This window comes from Anas platyrhynchos, chromosome Z (genome assembly GCF_047663525.1).
Source record: "Anas platyrhynchos isolate ZD024472 breed Pekin duck chromosome Z, IASCAAS_PekinDuck_T2T, whole genome shotgun sequence".
NCBI classification, from domain to species: domain Eukaryota; kingdom Metazoa; phylum Chordata; class Aves; order Anseriformes; family Anatidae; genus Anas; species Anas platyrhynchos.
Window position 1 is genome coordinate 10,160,068 of NC_092621.1, and position 24,937 is coordinate 10,185,004.

Consider the following 24,937-nt stretch of genomic DNA (forward strand, 5'->3'; position numbering starts at 1 on the left):
CTCTCTCCGATTACCTCGGAGAACACCAAGCACTGCTGACGCTTGCTCCCAGCCAGCCACTCCCTTGTTTTCCTGCAGGTGCTTATGAATAAATTAATTATTAATTACCCGTGCTCCTGTGCCTAATTCATTTTTTTTAGGGCTGAAGTAAGGTGGGAGTGAAGAAGAACAACCTGAGCACAGAGGAGTGGGACCCCACTGAATTTAACCTCTTCCAGGAGCGCAGTTTCACCGCGCAGCCTACTTCGGGTCGAGGCCAAGTTCTTGCCTCATCAGCACCGACCTAGTTATTGAGGCGATACATTCAGGGCCTCGTCGTGTTGGGCACCAAAAAGTTGTTTTCAACCTTTTTTTTAGGCTTGTGAGAGACAAGGTTCACCCAAGGCTGGGACAGCATGGGCAGAGGACATTCACTGAGGGCGAGTAGAAAGACAACGCACACAGCAGCAATTCAAGGGCTCTGAATTGCTGGAGGAAAGAGGGCACAGAAAAAAAAAAAAAGAGAAAAAACATAAATTGAATAAATGTGAGGCTTTATTATAAAATTTATTAGAAAAGGGAATCTGTTCTGTCTTTTGGGAAACCCAGCTCCACCCAAGAGCAGTTCTGAGTCCTGGGGGAGTCCCAGTGTCATTCCAGTGCAGGGAGACCCCAGTGTGTGTGATGAGGACGGGGCTGGGTTAGCTGCAGGGATGCGGGCTCGTGGTCCCGATGTAATCCTGTATGCTGCCAGCAAGAGATTCCCTCTGCGGGAAGGCCGCCTGCTGCACACACGAAACCAGGTACAAAGGGAAGGGCCTGAAAAAGAAGGGTGTTGCAGCAATAAGGTCTGTGGTATTCCCCTGGTGTTACTAGGACGTTCACCCCTCCTGTCAAAGACAACGGGGGAGCTCCTCTGACACACTCAAGCTGCAGGAAGAGATAAACGGCCCCAAGTTCAAAGCACGGGCTGTGCACTTCTGCAGCTCTTGTTTGCAGCTGTTGGACATCCCAAACGCCCCACAACGCACCTTCCCTGCCCTTCCTGCTGCCCGTCTTCCCCCATGGGCCTCGCCAAGTGCTTCTGCCACTGAGCGGCCGCCTCCTGCTTTCGGTTCAGCTTCCACAGGGCTTGCACCAGATAAGAGGCAGCAGTTGGGTCACCTGCGAGACACGTCAGGGGAGGAGAGGTGGTGTAATGGGGGAGGACTTTTCCCGGCTGCATCACGGGCTCTAATCAGCCCCGGGGCTGGCAGCCAGGACAGAAGCCAAGGCAGATGACATCAGCCCTGCGGCACAGCCAGCCCCTCCTCTGCTGGGGCCCGGGTTTTGTCTGCAAGCAGGCCTGCAGCCCCAGTGCAAGGCTCTGGGGGGGAACCTCGGTCAGGACTGGGAGCAGCAGACGTGGCAGACCCTGATAAAGCTCACATCCCTACAGTTTTTCAGCACTGATGGAGCACTGAGCAGAAGGTGCTGGTCCGGGTGCCCATGGGTGAACCCTCCAAGCAGCACAGAAAAAGCCTCTCACCTGGCAAGACCTGCAAGCCGTAATAGAAATCCAGCAAGGCCTCCTTGTGCTTCCCCAGCTCCAGGAACTGCGTACCTCGCCCGATGAGGGAAAGCAACCTGATCTTCTGGAGAACCTCCACCTCTGCCAGGAGATTCCCTGTCACGAAAAGAAAAACACGCACACCTGCAGACAGCGCCCTCCAGACACTGCCCCCACACCCCAGGGTAGTGGTAAAACAGGCCACACGTCTACTCAGGCTGTTCGTGTGCCAGCTCCACAAACATCTCGTGGCGGAGCTCAGCTTCTGGCTGCCAGGCTGGGAGAGGCAAGGAGGCAGCAGAGGGAATGAGCAAAAAATACACCAAGAGCTCAGTACGTCACAAGCCTGCAGCTCAACATCAACCTCAGCAGGCAGCAGCCTGGCCTCTGGCTGCTTATTTGCAAAAACTGGTGAAAATCTACTCCCTGGAATCCCAAATTGAGAAGCTTTCCAGGTCACAACCACTTCATGTCACCTAGCAGGGAAGGAGGCAGAGCTGAGGGCAAACCCTGCCCCAGCCCAACCAGCCCATCCCTTCAGAGGCCCAGCGTGGCACAGAGCTCAGCACACCGGGACAAGAGCCTCCTGCCAGAGGTGGCAGTGGGACCACAGCCCCGCTCCTTTCCCCGCCACTGCCAAGCACACGGCTGCGGACAGCCTCACCTGTCGGTTCTGCACCAGGCCCACAAAGGGGGAACCGCAAGAGCTCGCTGAGGCACCTGCAGGTGGGAGGACAGATGAACTTCAGCACCGTGCCTGGGCTGGGAAGTCAGCTGCAGGCTGTCACATCAGCCCCCACGCCGATTTGCGCTCTGCCCACACCAGCTATTGCTGCCTGCTGGGTTCCTGGGGGACTTCGTCACCTGCTGAACTGCGTTACGGCCTCCTTGTTCTCGCCCAGCTTGACCCACGCCCAGCCCTGGTGCAGGTAGGCAGCTGCTCTCCAGGTGAGGCAGTGCAGACTCTCCTTCTTCCGGGACAGGAGCCCCCCGGCCAGCCCTGTGCCAGGTGAGGGGCTCTCTGGCTGCTCCAGCCCCTCCTCAACTTGTAACATCCGTGGGATCAGGTCATTTGTCCGGCTGATGACCTCCTCGCACACCGTTATGGCATCCCGGTGCCTCCCGTCCTGCTGCAAGGCAGATGCTGCTTCCAGGAATGCCTCAGGGATTCTGGGCAGAGCTGAGCCACCATCCAGGGGCACCTGGGGAGAAGTGATGGCAGTGCTCAGACAGAGCTGCAGCGCATCCTTCCCTGCGCTTACTGGGAACCCGGAGCTGCTACCCAGCAACGCTCAGACCATTTCCCACAGACATTGGAGCCTGTTGGAGGAGGCTGCGAAGCAGCAACAGCTCAACATCCAAGAAGGTGAAACGCTGCTCCTAAAGGCCATCCAAAACCAGGCCAACAGCTGCTCCCCACGGTTTAAAGGGAAGCTTTTTCCCCAGACAGCAGTGGCAAGTGGTCACTGGCGTGAGTCCAAAGGCAGACATGCCGCAGGTGCACGCCCCCTGCTCATCTCCTTCACATCTCAAACTAGACACTGAAGCCTGGAGTCCAGGTACAAAGCTCAGGCCCATGTCTCAGGATGGGGATCCGAACCTCACCTACCAAATTTCCAAGGGAACTCTTCACCAAGATACCTGCCTGTTGCTGCAGCCCCTCCTGAAGCACAGCCAAAAAATCCAGGTAATGCTCCACTGCATCAGCCACCCTGCAATAGGGACAGGACACATGGTAGGAAGAGCAGGGTGAGCCCAAGAAGTGCCAACATCCAGGCTGAACCTGAATCACCAGCCTGCAGGCGCTCCCCACACTGTACTCGCTCTGGTTACAAGCCCCACCACTTCAGCAGACCTCTAACAGCAGCACTGAACTGAGCCGCTTCCAGGGGTATGGAGAATAACCACAGATCCGAAACAAACAGTGTGTTGCAAGCAGAATGGAGGCAGCTGTTACCTCCCCTCCTGAAGACACCGCTGTGCCAGCAGGTACTTCACTTCAGAGGGCTGCCGATGGCGAAGGAGAGAAGTGTGGATTGGTGTGTGGACGAGGAGCTCTGTTCGGATTAGGAAATACGGACTGGAGGAAGCAGCTGACGGAGGTTTCTTTTCCAAAGCCTGTGAAACAGGAACAGAAAATATGGTTAGCACAACCCTGCTCGAGTCCTGAGCAGCTGCAATCACTTGTTTTTGGCATCTGCAGATGCACCAAGACAAGTAGAAGGGCTGTATGTACCCTACAAGCACAACCACGCTGCTCTTACTCATTACAGCACAGCCATTTCCAGTAAAATGGAAGAGCAAACCAGAATCACAGAGGCACAGCATCAGGAGATGTGCAAGACCACCCAGAGGATGCTGTGCCTCCGATTTTGGGCTGAAGGTGCTCTGAGCTGCCTGGAACAGCACCTCCCATCGCAGCCACAGACCTGGTTAGACCAGATCTTGGGCCATTGGTAATGAGAGCTCGCTCTCTGCAGCTGTTTGTCTGTTAGGCATTTCAAACATCTGAAGAGCCAACTCAGTGTTTCCTGCTGTGAGCTGCTCCTCCCAGACAGACCAAGGCTGCTAGGGCTAACAACACTCTCTCACAGCCACAATATGTCTCGTGAAGGCGTCTTTACTAGCTGCTTTATTGAAAGAGTGATACTCTCTGGCACTAGAGCACAGCCTCTTCTCCCAAGCCACTGAGAACACAAACTGGGACTCGGAGGTCTTGCTACATCCAACAGCCAGGTGTGAGCAGGGGTTCCTGACCAAGTGAAGCGGGCTCCTTCCTGCCCACTGCTGAAAAAACAGCAGAGTAAACCAGCCCCCTAGAAGGCAGAAGCCTGCTTGAAGCTCTTTGCAGGGTCTGCTGGGCAAAAAACTAGCCTGCAGCAGCAGAACAGAAAACAGACAAACCTCATAGAGCAGACCCAGGGCCTGCAGCTCCACGTCCGTCTCCCCCAGCTCCTGGTACACTGCTGCCACGTGGTACAGGGCAGGAAGGCACTGGAAGTCCACCTGGAGGGCCCGCTTCAGGTGCTGAAGAGCTGTCTGAGGCTTGCCCTAGGTAGATGGGAAGAGATGGAAGTTTCAAGGACATCTTGCTGATGCCTTTACCATTCTGCTCTGCTACTCCAGAGATCCCCCTAAGCAAGGGCAGCAGGCTCATACAGGATATCCCAGCGATTCCCAGCCCCTCTGCACTGCCAGGCTCCCTCACAGAACTCACCCAATGCTACAAGGCAGCACACTCGTATCACCAGGCTGCAGCACTTCAGCCTCCCTCCCTCCCTGGGACTGATTTTTGAGCCTCTTTATATCAACCCTTTATGCTCAGACAAAATCCCTGCCTGGGTTTTGCAGCTGCCCAAGGAGAATGGGGCCACAAGGGTAACTTCTGCTCCACACCTCATCTTGCAGCAGCCTAGGACTACACAGAGGCAGTGCAGACAGCCTGAGCCTCCCCATGCAGCTCTTTGCTGTTTCCCCTCTCCTGCCAGCAGGGCAGAGGTTTGGCCATTACCATTTGCCGAGCGCAGCAGCCGAGGCAGGTGTAGATCTGGGCCAGGACCCTCTTGGAGCACAATCCTCCTGCAGCCTCTTGGAGAAGGGACAGGGCAGCAGGGAGGTTCCCGGCCTCCATCTCCTGTAGCCCTAGGACAGACCAACACCTCAGCTTTGCAGCTCCCCTTCCCACCCAGCCTCGCCCCTGAACAAGCACAGGTAGATCCCCCTCACCTCTACCCCTCCCAGGGGATCCCACAGCCCCCCACAAGGGGACCAGGCCCATGGCTCAGGCCACGCTACGCCCCAACGTGCCCTTTCCCTCCTGCTGCCACTGGGATCTTTTGTTTGACAGAAAAATGACACTCTGTGTGGAAGTATCCAGCAGAAATAATAGCAGTTTCCAAGCCCAGATACCAAGATGCCTGCCTATGACACCTTCAGATTTGTCACCTCCCTGCTGGGAGCACTATTACCTCCTGAGAGACTTTTGAGAGGTCTGTGTGCAGCATCTCCTGCTCTCCCTACACACACAAAGGCCCCGTGTCAGACCAAACACAGCAAGGCAGCGCTGGCTGCCCTGCAGCTGTTGGCAGGACAGCGAGTGAGCAAAAAGCTTGGCCAGAACAGAACTCAGCAGTCAGATGAGATCAATCACGTGCTGCAATAGCAGGCTACAAGGCTGCACAACAGCTTTGCGGGGCTCCCACTGCACTGTAATCCAGCAGGAACAATGTGTTCGCAAACAGGCAGGCACCAAAAGACAGACAGAAGAAAGGACAATCCTCTTCTGCCAGGCTTCCACTTTCTAAGAGATCACTGGAGGGCCCCAACACCAACATAAAGCTCATCACAGATGTGCAGAGAATACCCAGTGACAGCACAGAGACTTAGCTGGGAAAAAAGCAGAGAAGCAATTTGGACACCAAACGACAAAACTGAGACCCAAAGGCTCAGCCCAGGTCCTTTTCCTACAGAAGAGCCCTGAAAAGCCCAACAGCTGGTTTACTTGGAAAGAGCAACAGGGACAACAGCAGGGAGAGGGGGCCCTGGGACAAGAGACTAGGGGAAGGAGTGGCAGGGACGCGAACGTCCCCACAAACCTTGCAGGAAGGCTGCTGCAGTGCACAGGGTCTCCTTCAAGTCCTCAGCGCTCTGTACAAGGGACATGGAAGCCACCTCTGCCGGCACCTTCCATGCCTTGAGGAGAGCAAGGAGCTCATTCTCCCCAACGCTGCAGGGAACTCTCCCCAGATCCTGTGAGCACACCGAAAGATAGAGCAGGGAACACTGAGGGGGAGCAGGAAACAATGATCCCAGGGCACAGGGGAAGAGAACTCCCACCAAACCCTTCACAGCGCTCTCTGTGCTGGGGAGCAAGGTCCTACCACCTCCTCAGTGTGACTGCTGACCCCAGGCAGCACCCCGCCACCTCAGAGTGAGCTGTCCTCAGCTTGGGGGACACCCAGCAAGGCAGACCTGGCTGCTGCCTGAGGGCATTTGAAAAGATGCTCCCCTATCAGCAGGAAAGGTTTCTCTCTGTCCCACCATCCACAGCTTGCTCCCCGCAGAGGCCGCACGTCCACCTGCAGCCCCTTCCAGCCGGCCCCAGCCACCTGGCTCAGCACCCCAAGGTCCAGGGCCGCAGCACGTGGGAGCTATTCCAGGACCCACAGACGCAGCGGGGCTGTGTGGATGCCAGGCAGAGGATTACTCACACCAGCTGGGAAGCACTCAGATCTCCAAACACTACGGAAACATTTTGCAGAGTGGGATTTATGACAAATAAAATATTTATGTCAGCTCTGCGTTCTTTAGCAAACTGGCAGGTATTTATTTGGGTCTGCACAGATATAGGTAGGGCACACACTGTGACCGCGTGGAAACTCACAGTGACAGCAAGAAGGCTAAATACAAGTGCTTCTCATCCACCAGACTAAACAGGGCTGCTGGCAGCAGAAACAAGTCAGGCACCATCCCTCTGAGGCACGGTGAGCTGGCTCATGCCCACTCACAGGTGCAGAACACCTGACTTGCCCAGAAAAGCTTCAGATGCCAGCTGCAGAGTGAAGGAGGCAACAAGACCAGCAGGATAATGAGGGGCAGCCAGCTCAAGGATCCCCCAAGGCTAAGAGAAGATGACTAATGCACACTAGAGCTGTAGGGGTGGCACGCTGGAACAGCACCCACACATGCACAGTTACCTCAGCGCTGCTCAGGAGCTGGAAGAGGCCGGCAACACTTCGCAGGCGGCTGGCGGCCAGCCACCACGCTGCCTGCAGGGCCCCCAGTCGGTGCAGGGGGGCCCGCAGCGTCTCATCGGTCACCTCCTGCAGCACCTTCTGCCACAGCTCCTCTGTGCTGAGGTCCTGCCCAGAGCTTCCACAAGCCTCCAGAACTGGAAGAAAGGGAAGCCGAAAATTAAAAGCAAGACAAACACAGAAAAACAGCAAAAAAGAAACCAGGCGTAAGACAAGTTAGTGCTCTGTAACAGACGTCGTCCCAAGAGGGAGAGAAAGGCTGAAGCAAGCAAGGGTTCCTTGCAGCAAGAAATGGGAGGAGGTTGTGGGTTTGCCCAGGCTACAGGAGCAGCACAGGAACCAAGCTCTTGGACAGCAGAGTTAATGACTGCACACACAGGAGACACCTGTGTTTTGCTAAGTCGTCCTGAGGACATTTGCCCACAAACAAACACACACCAACACTGCAGATCCCTCTCCAACTTACAGCCTTTTTCAGTGAGTTTTCTCACAGCATAATTATTAAAACCACTTAGTTTCTACTGACACTACAACTTTGCTAGAGACTTGGCACTTTATGCCTTGAAAACTCTCATTTCCCTTAAAGCTTTCTGCCCTTCCGCAGCAGGCTGAAGGCCACGCAGCTGTGCATCACCCCCCCCCAGGAGCAGCTCCACCTCCTCCATTCCTGGCAGATCCAGCCTTCCTCGTTCACAGTTCCCCCTCCTCTGGCCAGTTGCGGGACATCACCAAAGCAGAGATTGTTCTCCTTACCCCTGAGCAGCCCCTGGCGTATTCCTTCTGCTTCTCCTTCGATAACACGGTCTGATGTTCCCAAAACAAAGAGCAGGGAGTTGTACAGGACGGTGAGCTCCAGAGGCAAGGTGGGGAGGGCAGCTGGCAGCCCTGTAATCAAAGCCAGTTCGACAAGAAATTGAGCTGCTTGGATATGGCTTGAAGAAACCCTACAGCCATCCATGCTGATGTATTATCATCCTGCTCTGTGACAACAGAAGTTTCCTATCAAGGTTTTTTTGTTGGCATTATTGTTGTGAGATTTTACAGCCTGGGGACTGCACTACCCAGAGTGACAGCAGGTGTCACCCACCTCTCCAGGTGCCAATACTGATTTAGCCATCCATTTCTCTGCTAGCCAAGTTTTGCAGTTCTCCAGGCCAGAGACCCTCCAGCACATCCAAGAGAACACCACACCAGCAGCCTACCCTCTTCCAGCACAGATCTATCCCCTTGCACAGGTTTCCTGTGTTGTGTCTCCCCAGGCACCACCACAGGACAATCCAGTCCCTGCGATGCTCTGTAAGTGGTCCTTAGAGCACCGTTCTCTCCACTCAGGACTCCTCCCTGGCCCAGTTACAGCTCTCCTCAGTGCAGCACGGTGACAAGCAGCCCAGTCCTGCAGCTTCACAGGGAACAGCTTGCTCACCTTTTCCTGGCACCCCAAAGCCCAGCTGCATCCCCCAGGGTGTTAAGGCCCTGGAGCATATCCAGAGAAGGGCTATGAAGCTGGTGAAGAGTCTGCACAAATCCTGTAATCGGCTGAGGGAACTAGGGTTGTTCAGTCTGGAGAAGAGGAGGCTCAGGGCAGAGCTTGTGGCTCTCTACAGCTACCTGAAAGGAAGCTGTGGGGAGCTGGGGGTCAGCCTCTTCTCACAGATAACTAGCGACAGGACTAGAGGGAATGGCCTCAAGTAGTGACAGGGGAGGTTCAGGTTGGCAATGAGGAGACATTTCTGCTCAGAAAGAGCAGTCAGGCACTGGGACGGGTTTCCCAGGGAGGTGGTGGTGTCACCATCCCTGGGGGTGTTCAAGGAAAGGCTGGACGTGGTGCTTGGGGACAGGGTTTAGTGGGTGGGGTGACAGTGGTGGTAGTTGGACCAGATGATCTTGAAGGGCTTTTCCAACGTTAACGATTGTGATTCTGCAGCCCTGAGGACCGGCGCTTCCACCCCACGCAATTCGTGCCCGCAGCCACCAAGAAGCCGGTGGCCGGGCCCTCCACTCACCCCTCATCCGCAGCAGCAGCTCCCCGAAGGCTCCTCGCTGCTGCCTCGCCGCCGCCTCAGCACCTCGGGGCCCGGCGCGCCGCGCTGCCTGCAAGGGACGCACTCACCCGCTGCCCTCACGCCGCAGCCGGCCCGGGAACAGCCCCGGGGGAGCGGGGAGGGAGGCTCCGCACCCGCCATCGCCCTGCCAGGGCCTCGCTCTCGGCCGCCCAGGCGCGGAGGCAGCCGGGCTCCGGGGCCGCCCCCCGCTGCCGCTTCATGGCCGCCGCCGCCGCCCTACGGCCCCATCATGGCGGCGCCCGCCGTCCGCCTTCCCGCCTTCCTCTGATTGGCCGCCGCCCGCCCGCCCCGCCGTCCCATTGGTCGGCGGGGCGGGCGGGAAGCCGCCGTTGCCAGGGCAACGGCTGAAAGTGCACGGAGAAGGGGGGGATGGCGGCCGGGAAGGTCCAAAACTCGCAGCTGGCGAGCTTCGCCTTCCCGGCTCTATGTGTTGTGGTGCTTTCTGTGGGGAAAAAGCCCCGGGGCGCTGAGGGACAGAGAGACGGGGATGGGGTGGGGAAAGGGGCACGGGAACTGGCTGCAGGGAAGGGGCACATCCCAAGACATGGTGCCCCCAAAGCACAGCCCCCATGCTGCCAGCAGCAGGGCACAGGGAGCCCCCCAAGGTGCTTTCCCCTCCATGGCTGGTTTTGCACTAAGCACAAGCTGGACACAAAAAATTCCCTCACTGCCCGCTGGGCCTGGCCCACCAAGGAGGGATGAGGAAGTATGGTGGCAGAGCTGCCCTCCTGCACAGACAGGCAGGGAGCCACTGCCAAGCAGGGCATGCCACTAAACAAAATGGCTTTGAGGAGCAGAGGGTGGAAACTTCTCCCCTGAGGATGGCACACTTAGCCAGGGGACACACAGACCAGAAATAAAACATGGAATCACTGCCCCCAGGGCTACCCCACAGAGCTTTGTGCACTTCCACTCAACAAAATAAAAATTAAATAAAATAAACAGAGCTCAGGAGCAGCCAGCACTGGTTTGCCTCCAAGCTGTGCCACCAAGAGGACACCAGATGCCATGCTGGAGTCCTGGCCTGCTCTAATGCTGCCCTCTTCTCCTCCCAGCCCCAAGGACATCCCACCCCACAGGACATCCCACATGGAGTGCTCCGAACTGGGGAGGTGGTGGCCAGGAGGAAGGGAAGGGGCAGGACTGCACAGCTCCCACCAGCTCCGGGGAACCATCCAGCTCTGGTGACAACCTGAACGGGAGGATCCAGGGCAGAGCCTTCTCCCCCCCAGCACATCAGCTTTCCTTGGCTTGGGCCCTGATGAGTACTTTCAATCATACACTTTTTGGGGTTTTAAATAAACAAGCACAGCCACGTCTGTTCCACCACCAGCAGCATGTTGTCATTCCGAGGTCATCAAGCCTTGGACAAACGTTAACTCTGTCATCCTGAACGTACTCAGAAGAACAGCAGCCAAACAATCAGCTTGAGGGCCATTGGGGAAAGCTGGTAAAGACTAAACATGTCAGTGAAAGAAGGAGGATCTCCAGCCCTTGGAAAACTTTTCTTGACTAAATTCTTTGGTGTAGTAGCCAGTCTCCCTTGGCAGAACAGCCAGCACGAGCGGCCAGTCCTCTGTCCCCAGCATCACCACAGTGACAACATACTTGCAGTTTCGCTACCACAAGTAGCAAACCCAGCTGAAGTGAGCTGAAATGCATCCTTAGACTTCTGTGAGAGGACTCGGGGAATGAGGTTACAGTATTTCTGGAGAGGAGACTGCGGCATGAGTAGGCAGAACGATTTGTCTGAAGCGCCCCGATGGAGCTTCAGCTTTTGTCACAGGCTCAAATATATTAAAACAGGAAATGGCTAAAAAAGCCCTAATTTTGACTTCAAAAGTCAGAATTTATACGGGGCCTCAACGCCATCTGGTAGGTCTCTAGTGAGACACGTGTGTGTGTTTTTAGGGAGCTGCAGCTCAGTTCCCTCTGCCCTGGGCTGTGAGCCCCCAGCCCCAGCAAGACTGCAGAGGCTACGTCTTTGAGAGATGGTGGGCTGAGGAGAGGATGCTGAGTGCTCCGACCATGAAAAACAGGCACGGGAAGGCTTGGTGGCATGATGGCAGATGTTGAAAGAGGACCTAGTCCCAAAGGTGGGAGAGAACAAAGGCCAGCGGCTTGGGTGGCAGCAGCAGGGGTGTCACAGGCCGGCGTTACAACCTTAGTGGCCATAAGGACTTCTGCCAGCACACAGACATTCAGGCAGCAAGCTGCCGACCAGTTTATGAGGTTATGAGAAGACCTATGGGGGTCCCAGCCTTGGGAGTTAGCAACACCTTAACCTCATGTTAAATGAAAATCCACTGGGGAGCTGCCACCTCCATCCCTTCCTTTCTCTCCACACAAATGCACGCTCACCCCTCAGCATAACCCCTGTGGTACCTGAAAACCACTCCTTTGGCCACTACGGAGTCACAGTACACAGCCAAAAAACTATCTCAAGGATGAAACTGCTTAAGCCTATCTAATGGTGGGTTGCCCCCTTCCTATCCCCACAGTTCCCAGCTGCAAGCTGCTGCCCCTCTCCTTGCACCAGCACCACTGTGCATGCATCCAGGCTGCAGTGCGCCAGCCAAGGCAGCTACAACACAGTCCCTAGTTTTGTCAGGTGAAATTAAGCAGGACAGGCCCAGAGGGCAGGGGAGATGCAAGGCTGAGGTGGAAGAGCACAAGCAGGTCAACAGAAGCCAAAATCAGAGCAGTGTAAGCCTCTCGGGAATTGCACCCTAGCACGTGAGCAAGCATCAGCCACCCTGCTCAGGCAAAATATAACTAAACCTGTCCTTAAGGGATATTTTCTACAGCTGCTGGGCACTTGGGGCTGTTAGCAAGAACTCAAACGATCAATGAAGCAGCAAGACACTTTTCCCAAGACTCTCCAGGGCAGAGGAGAGGAAGAGCCGAGGAGTTACACAGGCAGTCTGCAGCAAGGAACTCAAGCAGGGGCAGTTACAATGCATGAGTTAAAAATCCAGCGGGGACCAGAACAAAAATCAAAGCTTGAAACTCAGGCAAGCAGTCCCCAGCTCTTTCCAAAGGAGAAAGAGATGAAAGGTTTCATAGCACCAAGTAAAGCCACACAGTGGTTCAGGGCAGTAAGAAATCCCAGCTCAGATCAGCAGCGCAGGGGGAATTTAGCTGGAATGCAGCCAGGCACCATGGTCACTATTTCCCACGCCTGCCCACACAGAAATACATCTCCTGACTGCAAGCCGTCAAGAGCAGGTAGGAGACAGCTGGCTTGCAGCACAAAGCCCCATGCAGAAAAGCAAGGTTAAGAGGGAGATAAGCACCAAGTATTGGATCACAGGCGCCATCCTCTGCAGTGCGTGGGATCCCATCAAGGTGACATCAACATCCCTCAGCATGTACGCAGACACCAGCGGGTTAGGCCACCTCGCAGAGGAGTTGTCACACGCTCAGGGCTTTCAAGCAGCTGTTCCCAGCACACACCAAGGCTGCTCCTGCAGTTAGGAGACCTTCTCCAGCCTCCCCCTTCCTCCTGACAAGGCCCAATATAGAGGTGAGTCAGATGCTCTGTCACTATGTCCAAATGCAACCCAACTGTTCCCAATTAACTGCTGGCATCCTGTGGCACATGCTCAGGAGGAGATGGGGAGCCCTGGCTGCCACAGCCCAGTCTGTGTGGACACTGCCAGGCCAAGACGACCAGTGGAGCTTCTCAGTCATGGACACAGTTATCCCTGCTGCCACCTTCCCAACAAGCTGAGCTGCTGCTGGCTGTACAAGACAGCCAAGCCTGCTCCCCACTGCCCCTAGGAGTGTCGAGGAAGACTAGAAAATAGGAGCATAGGGTGGGACGGGCCTCACTACAGACCAACAAACTGGCTTGGCAGCGGAGCAGCTGCCACCGAGACCCCAGGAACCATCTGCATACATAATTATGTACACTTTGATTCCAGCGTGAAAACTGAGCATGTGGAGAGAAGCGGTGGCTGCAGGACCCAGCAAGAGGGCAGGGTTGTAGCCTTCCCTCTCCTCCTTTCCCCTTCCCTCCCCTCCTCAGCGATCCCCTTCCAGTAAGTCAATGTCTCTGCTCAGGCAAGGTGACGTTTCCAGGCACCTTGCCGGCCCCTGCAGCCTACCAGCTGCACAGTGGGGACAATTGTCAAGAAAGCAGCAGCAAGGCCTCCTGTTGGTGTTTCCCCAGAGGAGCACTTCAGGACTCTTGCTTCTTGGCTTCCTCCTGCTGCTAACAAACTCCCAGCAAGAGCTCCAGCCTCAGCCGCTGAGAAACACGCTCCCTGCAGAGCTTCACAACAAGCAGGGAACAGCTGGCACCGGTCCTTTTGTGCGACGCTGAGGCAGGGAGCTGGAGATAATCCCCGACTGCTGTCGGCAGGCACTCGTTGCTGGCGGCTGGTGCATCCCTCCTGGCCCCAGGGAAGCAGGGAGATGACCACAGCCTCGGCCGACGAGCAGGTCAGGATCCCCACATCTCCAGCGCTACCTGAGCTGAAGCTGGCTGAACCAGGTGCTGACGGCACAGTCCACACGCATCACCAGGGAGATCCCCAGCAGCAGGCAGATGCTGCTCACCACAAAGCCCAGCGACTCAAAAAGGAACCTGCAGGGACAACAGACACAGTAAGGATATCACAGCCAGCATGCTATGCTCACTCCCAGCAGACAGTTTTCCCTGACAGTGAGAGGCTGCTAGCATCACAGATCCTAAAACCTGAATTAGACTCACGCCCCAGCAGTGCATACTGCCTGCAACCTGGAAGCAAAGCATGCCTCTGGCTCCTGACTGGCTTAGAGGCTGATCAGGAAGGCACCCAAGTGAGATTTGGAAATCCTCAGAGGCCAAGGATGCCCTGCATGCCTGCTATCCCAAAGGTCTGCATCTCATTTGTGCTCTGGTACCTCTGCCTTTGGCTCCCTGACACGAATATTCTTAGCTTCCAGGTAGACTCTGGGTGTCCTTGGAAATCACCATAAGGACAAGTTTTAATGCTCCAGCTTAAATCCACCTTCTGCACTTCAAGCAGGAAATTAAACAAGGACACTCCTACAGCCCCTGCTAGGTAGAAAGTCATGAATGATCGATCATATTGTCACTTCCAGCATTACTGGCTGTGAACTCTAGCCAAGATGTCAGAGATACGAGCCCTCACCCAGCATCGGAGCAACTCCTGGGACTTACTTTGGGGCAAAGACTTTCCAGACCATGAGGTGCCTCCTGAGGATCATAGCTGCACAAACACAGGCCAGAAGCTGTGGGGGAGACCAGGAAAAACAAGTTACAGGTGACTCTGGAGAGACCTCCTGGGCAGTAGGTTCACATCTGAAGGTGGTACTAAACCGTGCACACCTGAGGGGCTGGCATGTCACACATCAGAAATAAGCATCCCAAAGAGGATTTCCTTTCTTTGTGTCCTCAAGCCAGGAAACACAAACAGCTCGTGGTGCACACAGGCCCTCTGAGGAAAAGGCTGGTCTGGGACAGCACCAGGGAGGTGAGAGGGACATTCCTGCTGTCCTGCTGCAAGGGTCTGCCCCTTCTCGTGAGCTGTCCCTGGTCTGACCACACAGGAGAGCAATTTGAAAGGCTAAACCCCAAAAAGCTACTCACTTCTTTTGTGGGATTAGATTTCTGATGCTGAGCTCCCTGCATCACCACAACACGAGAACAGATGAAAATAACAGAGCTGGCACAAATAGAGATGCATGACTGGGACGAGGGGGAGCAGGGCTACAACCCTGCAGTTTCTGAACAGATGTTCCCACTCTGGGCAGATGGAAAGGGAAAGCAGCCTAATCTGCTCTTCTGCTTCCATGCTGGAGCCCTTCCCAAAGCAAAAGGCAAACGGCATGGTTAAGAAGAGGAACTGTGCATCTGCTCTTCCACCTGCAACTAGATGTATCACCCCTGGGCCTGGCTCTGTCCTGGCTGAGCCCCTTCCCACGTCAGTGTGCCCCATGGTTTTCACAGCACCCTGTTTTCCTCAGACAGCCACCCTGCCTCAGTCCATACCTGTGTCCCAAGGACAAAGAGGTATTTCAGCCCCAGCTGCAGCAGGGCAGCGGAGAACTTCTCCGGGGACTCCCGCAGCCTCATCTCCATCATGTGCTCCTCCACCTCTTGCAGCTCCTCCTGGGGCTCCTTCTTGGGTTTCTTCTTCTGTGAGCTGGGCATCTCACACACAAAGGGCCAAAGCAGGAGCAGAGGGCAGCCGACTACCTCAAGGACAAAGGCACATGAAGTTACCGGGAGCCCAGGAGATGAGGAGCAGTCTAGGCTCTGCTGTCACGCCCTGGACGTGCAGGACGCATCTACCCCAGCTCCAGCTCGCTGGTCAGGCACAACTGCACGGAGGCTGCAGGCCACGGGCAGCTCTGTGGCCCCAGAAGGGGACAGTGAGGATGCTGCTGTTCAGCTGGTGCCGGAGCCTTCATCACCTCGCGCTCAGCCTCCAGACAAGGCAAGGCAGCAAGCCGTGCCTGCTCAGGCTCAACGGCCCAGGAAGAAATTGATTTACCTGCGAAGAGGATATGGGAGGCAAACGTGTTGGCGCCCACCAGGACAGCAGGAAGGAGGTTCGTGCTGTGGTCGAGGTGGAAGCCCACGAAGGCTGCATTCCAGTGGATGGCCGGGAAGATGGGCTGGTGGCCCGTGGAATAGAAGAACTGGGAAGCAGCAAGGAGCCAGGAGATGACTGCGAACCAGGGCACTGAAAAAGACTCTGAAAGAGAGGGTGGGGAGAGAGAGAGATATCAGTATCAAAGAACAAGACAGTCCAAAGAAGCCTACTGGGTTTTCTTCCAGGTTCCCTTCCCACATGTTTCTGTGTCTCAGAAAAGCTAGCCAGACTGCTGGCACAGGACACCGTGTGTGACCAGACATTCCCTCTGCTGCCCACCCTGCTCCTGCACTCCATCAGGAGCAGTGTGCTTGGTGGCTGCTCACACCCTGGAGAGAAGGGACGGGGGTAGGATTCCCTCCTTCTCCCACATTTCCTCCCATTTCTCTTCTAATTGAGGATTTAAGCAGTCTAACAGAAACTAGGAGGATCCTCCAAGGAGGATCAGTGCACTGCCATTCCCCAGGATTGGAGAAAGAGCCCCACCTCTCCCACTGGAACTAGGACAAGGCTGCACGTCCACCGAGCCCCGACTCACCAGTGTCTCCTGCGAGGCTCCTGGCACGCGTGTGGATGTGCAGCAGCACAAAGGCCTCCAGGAAGAGGAGCAGGAAGGCGAGACTCAGCCGCTCGCTGTGCAGGAGCATCAAGAGGAAGCCCAGCAGGGTGAGTGCTATGACCAGGGCCGCCGAGTACACGCTGCCCAGCCCGTACGCTGCGACCGTGGCCCTGCAGCTGCCCCGCTCCAGGCGATTCTTCTGAGACTCCTGCATCCTCCTGTAGATCTGAGGTATGACGTGGAGGAAATCGACCTCGGAGCTGGGAACCCCCTGGTAGGGAGTGACGATGGATCCCGCCGACTCCCGCGTGTCCTTTGCGAACACCGTCATGGGATGGCACAGCAGGAGCAGCAACCCCACGGACGTTAACCCGTAGACGGCCCAGGGAAAGGCGACGACGGCCACCTGCACCAGCTCCTGCAGCTTGCCGAGAGAGTCCTCGGCGCTGGAGGCGACGGCCCAGTAGCAGGCGATGCAGAGGACCACCAGCGGGAAGCCCCAGCGCACGAAGAGCACGAGGGGGTCGGAGCTGTTCAGATTGCCGTAGTGTCGCAGCCAGCTCCGCACCGCGTACACCATCCCGGCCAGCAAGGCCACGCACAGGAGGTAGAAGAGGTTCTTGGCCCGTGTGTTTCTCAGGCTGGCAAGAGGCGCGAGGAAAACAGAGGGCCGGCACTGAGGGATTTCTTCACGGCACTGGTGGAAGAAGCCGGAGAGGCGCACGCAGAGCAGAAGCGCGGCCACCAGGCACAGCAGGTACCAGCTCTCTTTGCGGTAAGAGGAAAAGCCAAGGAGCTGCTGCTTGGGGCCTTCTGGCACAGTCAGGCGACCGTCCCAGTGGAGCTTCCCCACCAGCAACGTCACCAGTGAGGCCAGCAGGAATGGGACCACCCGTGCCTCAGCCACCACAAAGCTATCGGAAAACATAGCTCCGCAGCGGAACAGGAGGATGCCCATGGGGAAGGCCAGTACCAGCCACGCTCGCAGCCTCTGCCTCGGGCCAACGCTGGCCAAGGGTGGCTGGCTGCCCACCAAACGGGCTCGTTTGGGATGCCGGCCCCACCAGTGCCAGAAAAAGCCCAGCTGAGAAGCTGCGGCTGCACAAGAAGACAGCAGGAGGAGATCCAGCCCCTCCTGGGTGAATGTGCAGGCCAGCCCAAGCAGAACAGCCACCACCAGGCCCCAGAGCAGTGGGTACAGGAGGCAGCTGCGATAGAAAGAGTCTGACACTGCGGCCAGCTCTGAGGCCACGTAGCAGAGCAAGCAGGACGCAGCAATGAGGGCGCAGCCCCCCACCATACGCAGGGGATGGAAGCGGGCCCAGGACTGGGTGCACACAGCCCGTGCCTCCCGCAGGTAGAGCTGGAAGCGACTGATGAGGCTCCTGAGCCTGGGCTCCATCTCCGGAGGCATCAGCATCGCCCCCTGCACCTGCGCCAAGAGCTGAGTGTGCTCCTCCACGGCGCTGGAGAAGAGCTCCTGCAGGCGCTGGAGCTGCTCCGCTGGCAGGTCCTGAGCCACCTGCGAGTAGGAGCGCAGGAAGCGATCCACCTGTAGCAGGAGAGAGCACACAGGGTCAGAAAAAAAGCACCAGGAAAGGGATTCACTGTCACCCTCCTCACACAACCCCTTCAGAATGGAATTATTCCAAACCCAATGTCAACTTTCACCTTTTTTTTTTTTTTCTCCTGAGGATAAACATCACATTAAAGAGCTTGTAGTAGATCAGAACAAACTGTTCTCTTTTTGAGTACAAGTACATTAATGCACTGTACCATGGGCTAAGGAGAGCTCCTTCTGCCTCTTACTTCAAGACCACAGGAACAGAGCCAGCTGTAATCCCAAAGTTTTAAGAAAAGCCTTAAGAGGGCATTAGCAGGGCAGGGCACCTGCGCAAATGTCAAGCTGCTCAGCAGCGTAGATCAGCTCAATCCCAAAAACTCACTGACACATTCATACAGCTTCCAGTCTCCTCAGAGTGCAGGCAGAATCAGCCTGTCCCTGCCCACAAATGGCAAACGTTCACACTTAGCTGCCCCCCAGGCTTGCCCAACCTCCCTGGTAAGCCAACGTTCCTTAAAAACCAACATGATCAATCCAGAAACCTCCTCAGACAGCTAAGTGCAAATATTTAAATAGACCGTACTGGATGAGGCTAACTCCTCGCAGACCATGATGAATATTCCCGGTGACTAATGGACAGTAAATTACATTATCACCTTTAAATGGCAAAGCACCCTGCTCCTCTACAAACACACTGCAGACACCGAACACTTCTGCTGTCACATCTTCTCCAGCAGGCTGAGAGCAGCTCCCACACGAGAAGCTGTGTGCAGTAAACCCCCCACATTTCCAGGAGCCAGGACCACACATCTAACCCCCGTTACTACCCCAGGACTGTCAGCAAGTCTCTCCCTGCTGTTTCCCCTCCACACGAGAGAAGAACAGCTCAGAAGGCAGTGCCTGTACCTGCTTGGCGTTGACGTGATAGACGGAGAGCTGCTGCAAGGCTGCAGACGCAGCATCGCCATCCCCGGAGAAGAGCTCAGCCATCACCTCCCCAATGTTGCTGTAGGGGATGGGCACCCCCAGCAGCAGGGCCACAGTGGGCACCAGGTTCACCTGGGGAACGGCCTCGGGCTCCTGGAGAGACAGGGGAGGAATGAGGCTTCTGGCAAGGACACAGCAAGGCAGACTTACACCTGGGAGAGGGGACGGTGGGGAAGGCAGCCCTGCAGAGAGGAGGTGCTGTGGGAAGCAGGAGGGGTTAAAGCATGAGAAGCTCAGTCCCACTGACAACAGATGAGGGAGGATTCCTGCAGGTCCTTGGGTCTGGTTCTGGCTGTCTGACAGCTCACCAGGCCTCACTCAAACACTCCTCACAGCCGGAGGGGCCTGAATCCCTCTGAGTGTCTGTGACTGGGTCCCAAACACTGTCCCCACGTTTCCACCTTCCCAGGAAAGGTGACAGACTTCCCAGCCATCTCAATCCAAAAAACCCCAATAGAGCAGTTCCCCTCTGTACCCCACGACGCAATTTTCCCCCTGGATGCCACCTCAGGCAGTGGCAGATAAGGACCAGCTGCTTCTCACCTCAGGAGGGTCGGTGTCAAACAGGGGTGTTTTGCTGTACACAAACAGTGCTGCGTTCACTTCCTTCTCGCTGTCACCACCGTGGTCTCCAGTCTCTGTCATGCCATGGTCCCCAGCCACCAGAAGAAGGGTGTCATTCCCCAGGTGTTCCACCAAGGACCTGGCACCACGATAAGGAATGTCAACATTTAGAAGCACGGGTGGGAGACAACATGCCCCCACCAAGCCTGCCTGCACAACAGAGGTGAAGCACACAAAAGGATCTGAGCAGAACTAAGTGCTGACACGAAGCTCTAACAACCAAACCATGGACTATGGTAATGGATGCTTCAAAAATGAACTGAGCCCTGAGATGGAGTGCACCGATGTTGCCTAAAACCCCTGTAAACAGGGTTCCTTAAGGCTTTAAAGGACCTCTGAAAAAATACAATTCAGAAGGAATGTTCCCAATAGGAACAAATTTCAGGTTGATCCTATTTGGGACTTGTCTATTGTATCACATTGTGTGAGCAATCTCCTACTTTGAAGGAAGACAGAGGGGATTTGTCCCTGAAGGATGGAAGAATTATGACATAATGTATGCTTCATTCTCACAAGCAGAAAGACAAGTTATGCCCTCCTTCCAGCAGCAAAAATGAAATCGATCCTGAGTCAAAAGCCACAACATTTTGTGCTGTGTGATCAGAACTTCTGGATCACATTCTGCCCTCTGACATGAAGGCACAACTCATGAGCCTGAACAGAAAATGCAGCATTCCCTAGCCAGGGTTCTCCAAAAATTTTTCAAATATTAGCCAAGCTTCCGTGTGACAATCTCTATTTTAGCGACACAGAAAGTGAGGCTGAGCTGTACTCTACATGCACCACCACGGTTTGGTTGAGAACCAAGGCTCGAAGATCTGAAGACAACCTCGGTTTCAAAACCAAACCTTGTTCTTTGCCATTCCCTCACAAACACAGGTCTACACAACTGAGACTGTCCCACAGCTAGGGTTTTATCTGCTGGTGGTCACACCCTTTTATCACCTGAGCATCTCATTCATCTGGGTGAGTTTCTTTGCCATTTCAGGATGGTCAGGTCCATGCTTGTGCCCGCAGTGGTCCACGCCGAGGAAGTGTGCAATCAGGAAGTCCCACTCACCACTGTCCACTGCAGAACAAGAGAGGCCTTGTCACATAATAGCTGACGGTTTAGGAAGGTGTTCTCCTCCCAGATCCCTCTGCCAGAGCTGTCTGGCTACCTCTGAAAACTGCTGATTCTTCCCTTCCTCCCATCTTCACTCCCATCTTTCAAGCAAATCAGTGAATGTTTTAACAGAGCCAGACTCTTAGCCTGTGCACCTTGGTGCCATGCTGTGGGTAGCCCAACGCCTGGAAGTGCCCCAGTATCCGTATTTTTCATTCACCACCCCTCAGGAGAGGAATGGCCCACTGTCACCCATGTCATCTTGAAATACCCTCAACTCAAACTGACATAAACTGAGCTAAACCGAGGGCAGGCTCAGGAAAAGAAGAATGCAGAAATCCCTGGAGATATTTCAGGTCAGCCTAATCAACATGCCCTGCTGTGTCCCACCTGGGACATGGGCCCGCCACACCACTGCTGTCCCTAGGTACAAAGTCACCCCAGCCCCTCTCCTCTGCTTTGGGGTCTTCACACATGAAAACCAACAAGCTTGCAGTTCAGTGACAAACTGCATCTCTCCTACAAGGCAGCACCTATTGCTGGGGCAACTTCCCCACCTTCCCTGTGAAAGACTTTTGCAACTTTGATTTAGCTAGATTTATGCACAGATAAAGCAAAGAACATTTCCCCTAGTCCCACGTGCTGAGAGAGGAGTCTGAAATCTCACAAAATTCACAGGTCAGTCTCACACTTCACATTCTTCCCAAGACTGGGATGTCAACACTGAAATTCTGCTGAGAGCAGCGCTGTGCCCCAGCCTCCCACCACGTAGCTGCACTACTGGGTATGTCCTATGCCACTGCCCAGGTGGCCACGTACCAAAATTAAGTGTGAGGAGACAGATGATCCTCCTGTTCTCTCCTAGCAGTGTATTTCTAGGATAGCTTTAAACTGTAGTCCAATCCTACCAATCTGTGCTCTCTCCCAGATGGAGGAAAAGTACTTAGAGAAGCAGTTACAGGCTCTGAAAGCTGGTTTATCTGTGGAAATCCAGCAAGAGCACTGTAATCCCTGGGCAGCAGACAACAGTGGGTGAGGCTGTCCAGTGCCACTCTGGAATAAACAAAAACTTCCACAGTTCTACCCCAAACTTGCAGCAGGACCCCTGTGTAAGATAAAGGGTTAGCCAAGCCCTGGGAGAAGAGCTGCTTACCAGTGGGATAGAGATGCTGCAGGATCCCATTGTCCACAGTGTGAAGATCCTTCACGTTGAAAGAAGGGAAGAAATACGAGCGGAAAAACTTGTTTGGGAAGAGTCCTTCCCAAGTGTCATCACCCATGAAGACCACTCTTCTTCCTGAGACAGAAAGAAATGAATTAACGGGAGCTGGCAGCCCACGTGAGTTATGCCATTACCCACGTTGGTGAAAAGAGCTCGGGCAGATCCAGGTCAGGCTCTGGAGCACTGGCTCCTCTCCAACCCACACTCAAAAGTGACCTAAAATAAAAATTCTGTGCTGAGACTTGAAACATGACAGTGATGGGGCTTCACATGCAGAAAAGAGAAGGCAAAAGCACGGCAACTTTCCATTGCCTTCACTCTGCCCGTCCTTGTTCTGTCTGCCACCAGCCACCCCTCGGTGTTTTCACAGAGCCTCTCCAGCATGGGAGCAGGAACCATAACCCTGCGCAGGGTCTATGAGTGTTTTTGGCCTCTGATGACTTACTGCATGCGCCCACCTTTCTCAAGTTGACAGCCCAGCACTGCTGCCTCACCCCAGGCACAGGCATGACTAACATCCTTGCTGCACTGAGCCCTAGAAGGAAATCTCTGGGTGACACAATCCCAGAATGGCTGAGGCTGGAAGGGACCTCTGAGGATCATCCAGTTCAAAACCCCCTGGGGAGCAGGATCACCCAGAGCACACTGCGCAGGATGGCTTCCAGGTGCCTTTTGTAGAATATCTCCAGAGAAGGAGACTCCACAACCTCTCTGGGCAACCTGTTCCTGGGCTGTCAGCCTGACAGCAAAGAAAGGCCCTCTCATATTCAGCCAGGACCTGCTGTGCTTCAGCTGGTTTCTGTTGCCCCTCATCCTGTCACTGGGTACAACTGAAAAGAGGCAGGCTCCATCCTCTCGACACCCTTCCCTCAGAAATTTAAACACATTGATGAGGTCTCTCCTAAGTCTTCTCTTTCCCGTGCTAAGCAGGCCCATTTCTCTCTCTCCACTCCATCATCCCACCCAAACAAGCTCTTTACACAGCCAGACAGCACCAAACTACAAAAAAAAACACATGGTGACAGCCGCAGGCACCCTGTGTGACACCCCACAGCACACCTGGCCCAGCTCTGCCCCTATGAGGCCTATCACCCAACTGCAAACACAACCCACTGGCAATGCCCTTGGCTTCTCACAGCCACTCCTGGAGGTGACCTTGTGAGTCACTACCTGTACAGCCACCTTCACCTGCTTCCTCACCACCTTTGTAGAAATCCCAGCCATGCTCCCGTTTGCTTCCTACTCTCAGAACACGCCAGAGAAACCCAGCCTGCATGACAGCCCAGGCCAAAATAATTGATATCTGGGTGAAGGTGAAATAATTAGCTAATGGGTGGCATGGTAAACAGCTCCCTCACCACGGAGAGAGAGGAATACAGGTCCTGGCCAGCGTTTTCCATGTTTTTCCCCCCAGACGCACACCACACGTACCGTTCTGCCCCAGCTGTGCCACCAGGTTGTCCTCCTGGATCGCGTAGGTGGCAAAGTTGCTGCCCACGTCGATGAAGGTGGGCAGCGAGCCAGTGGTGAGCCCCTTGATGCGCTGCATGGTGGCGGTGGGAGGGTCGGCTCGGAAGCGGTAGAGGCGGGCATGGCGGGGCTGGGAGCTGGCCAGGCGGTGCAGGAAACCCAGCTTGTTCTCGTAGGGCAGCGGGCTGACCTTGGCTGGGTTAAACCTGGCGAACTCGAAACGTAGGGCATCGATGATGACCAGCACGGCTTTGGGGAAGCGGCGGGGCAGCCAGCAGGAGCCTGGCGGCAGGCTCTGCTCGTCCCAGGGCGGCGGCACCAGTGGGTCTGAGCAGGAACTGCTGTTGGCGAGCTCGATGCGGGTGAGCAGGAAACCGCTCATGAAGAGCCCGATGCCAGCAAAAAACAGAAAGCAGACCCAGGCCAGGAAGAGCAGCACTGGCCACCGCTGCATCCTGCGGGGGGAGAAGGGGTCAACTCCATCCCCTAGGGCTTTACCAGCACCCACCCCATGCACCCCACTGCCCCTACAAACCTCCCCCTGCACCAACCTGGGTAAATCCCTTTGTGCTGCCAACCCCCGGTACCCCAAATCCCCTCCACCACCCCCCCACTCCCCCAGCCTGCTTTCTACCCCCTTCCCTGCTCCCCCAAACCCTCCCTGATCCCAAAACCCCCCTGACAGCCCCCAAACCCCCCTGATAGCCCCAAACCCCCCTAACACCCCCCAAGTCCCCCTGACACCCCCAAACCCCCCTAACACCCCCAAGCCCCCCTGACACCCCAAGCCCCACACGCCGACCACCGCTCCCCCCCCACCGCCCCCCTGCCACCTCTCGCTCCCCAGCGCCCCTTCCCCGTGCCCCCACTCCCCTCAGCCTCCCCCAAAATCCCCCCACTGTCCTCCCCCACCGCTCCGGGCCCTTCCCCACCCTTCTCACCCCCCCCCCACCCCGGGCACCCCCCGGCCCTCCCTCACCTGCGGCCCCCGCGGCCCGGCCTCCGCCGCCCTCGGAAGCGCCCAGCGGCGGCGAGGCGAGGAGGAGGAGGCGGAGGCGACAGCGGCACCCGGCGGCCGGGAGCCGTTCCCCAGAGCCGAGTCCTCCAAAAAGGCTTTTTTTTTAGGGAGCTGAGACCCTCCCCCAAGCCCAGCCAGAGCGGGGGCTGCGTGGGTTAATGCAGCGCCGCGGAAAGGCTCGGGGAAAATCCCCTCCGCCAGACCCCTGCCTCAGACACGAAGCAATCCTGTGGGGTTTGGAGGGTTCCTGAGGGGGTTGTTCCCAAAAATGAGCACTTCTTGGGTCCCTGACACACTCCTGTGCTGCTCCCCTTCTCCTCAGAGCAGGCCATGAGCCCTCGCTGGGCACTGACACCAGTTGCACCAGTACCCACTGCACCCCTGTCCCAGTCCCCATCCCCTGAGGACAGCAGCGACAGCTCGAGCTGCCACACGT

The 24,937-nt window shown here is 55.9% G+C and overlaps 2 protein-coding genes across 4 annotated transcripts; both read right to left on the minus strand.

Moving 5' to 3' along the window:
- Positions 1 to 516: 516 nt before the first annotated feature.
- Positions 517 to 9,615, minus strand: FANCG (FA complementation group G). Of its 2 annotated transcripts, XM_027447003.3 has the most exons (14): positions 9,458 to 9,615; positions 9,285 to 9,372; positions 8,035 to 8,166; positions 7,225 to 7,418; positions 6,124 to 6,277; positions 5,040 to 5,170; positions 4,433 to 4,579; positions 3,486 to 3,646; positions 3,174 to 3,240; positions 2,393 to 2,730; positions 2,193 to 2,248; positions 1,508 to 1,645; positions 1,011 to 1,143; positions 517 to 798 (listed from the first exon to the last, which is right to left on the minus strand). In XM_027447003.3, the coding sequence occupies exons 1-14, from the start codon at positions 9,542 to 9,544 to the stop codon at positions 681 to 683; spliced, it is 1,944 nt and encodes a 647-aa protein (XP_027302804.2). In that variant the 5' UTR covers positions 9,545 to 9,615; the 3' UTR covers positions 517 to 680. The 2 variants fall into 2 exon arrangements, with proteins under 2 accessions (XP_027302804.2, XP_071887497.1); XM_072031396.1 differs by lacking the exon at positions 6,124 to 6,277 and having other exon boundaries at positions 5,040 to 5,162.
- A 1,046-nt stretch (positions 9,616 to 10,661) lies between these two features.
- On the minus strand, positions 10,662 to 24,586 carry PIGO (phosphatidylinositol glycan anchor biosynthesis class O). 2 transcript variants are annotated; one of them, XM_038171215.2, is made up of 11 exons: positions 24,463 to 24,586; positions 23,445 to 23,938; positions 21,945 to 22,088; positions 20,632 to 20,755; positions 19,606 to 19,765; positions 18,982 to 19,155; positions 16,491 to 18,063; positions 15,851 to 16,054; positions 15,346 to 15,548; positions 14,515 to 14,585; positions 10,662 to 13,935 (listed from the first exon to the last, which is right to left on the minus strand). In XM_038171215.2, exons 2-11 carry the CDS (start codon positions 23,935 to 23,937, stop codon positions 13,815 to 13,817), a joined length of 3,267 nt encoding a protein of 1,088 aa, XP_038027143.2. In that variant the 5' UTR covers position 23,938; positions 24,463 to 24,586; the 3' UTR covers positions 10,662 to 13,814. The 2 variants fall into 2 exon arrangements, with proteins under 2 accessions (XP_038027143.2, XP_038027144.2); XM_038171216.2 differs by lacking the exons at positions 10,662 to 13,935; positions 14,515 to 14,585 and having other exon boundaries at positions 15,361 to 15,552.
- Positions 24,587 to 24,937: the final 351 nt, after the last annotated feature.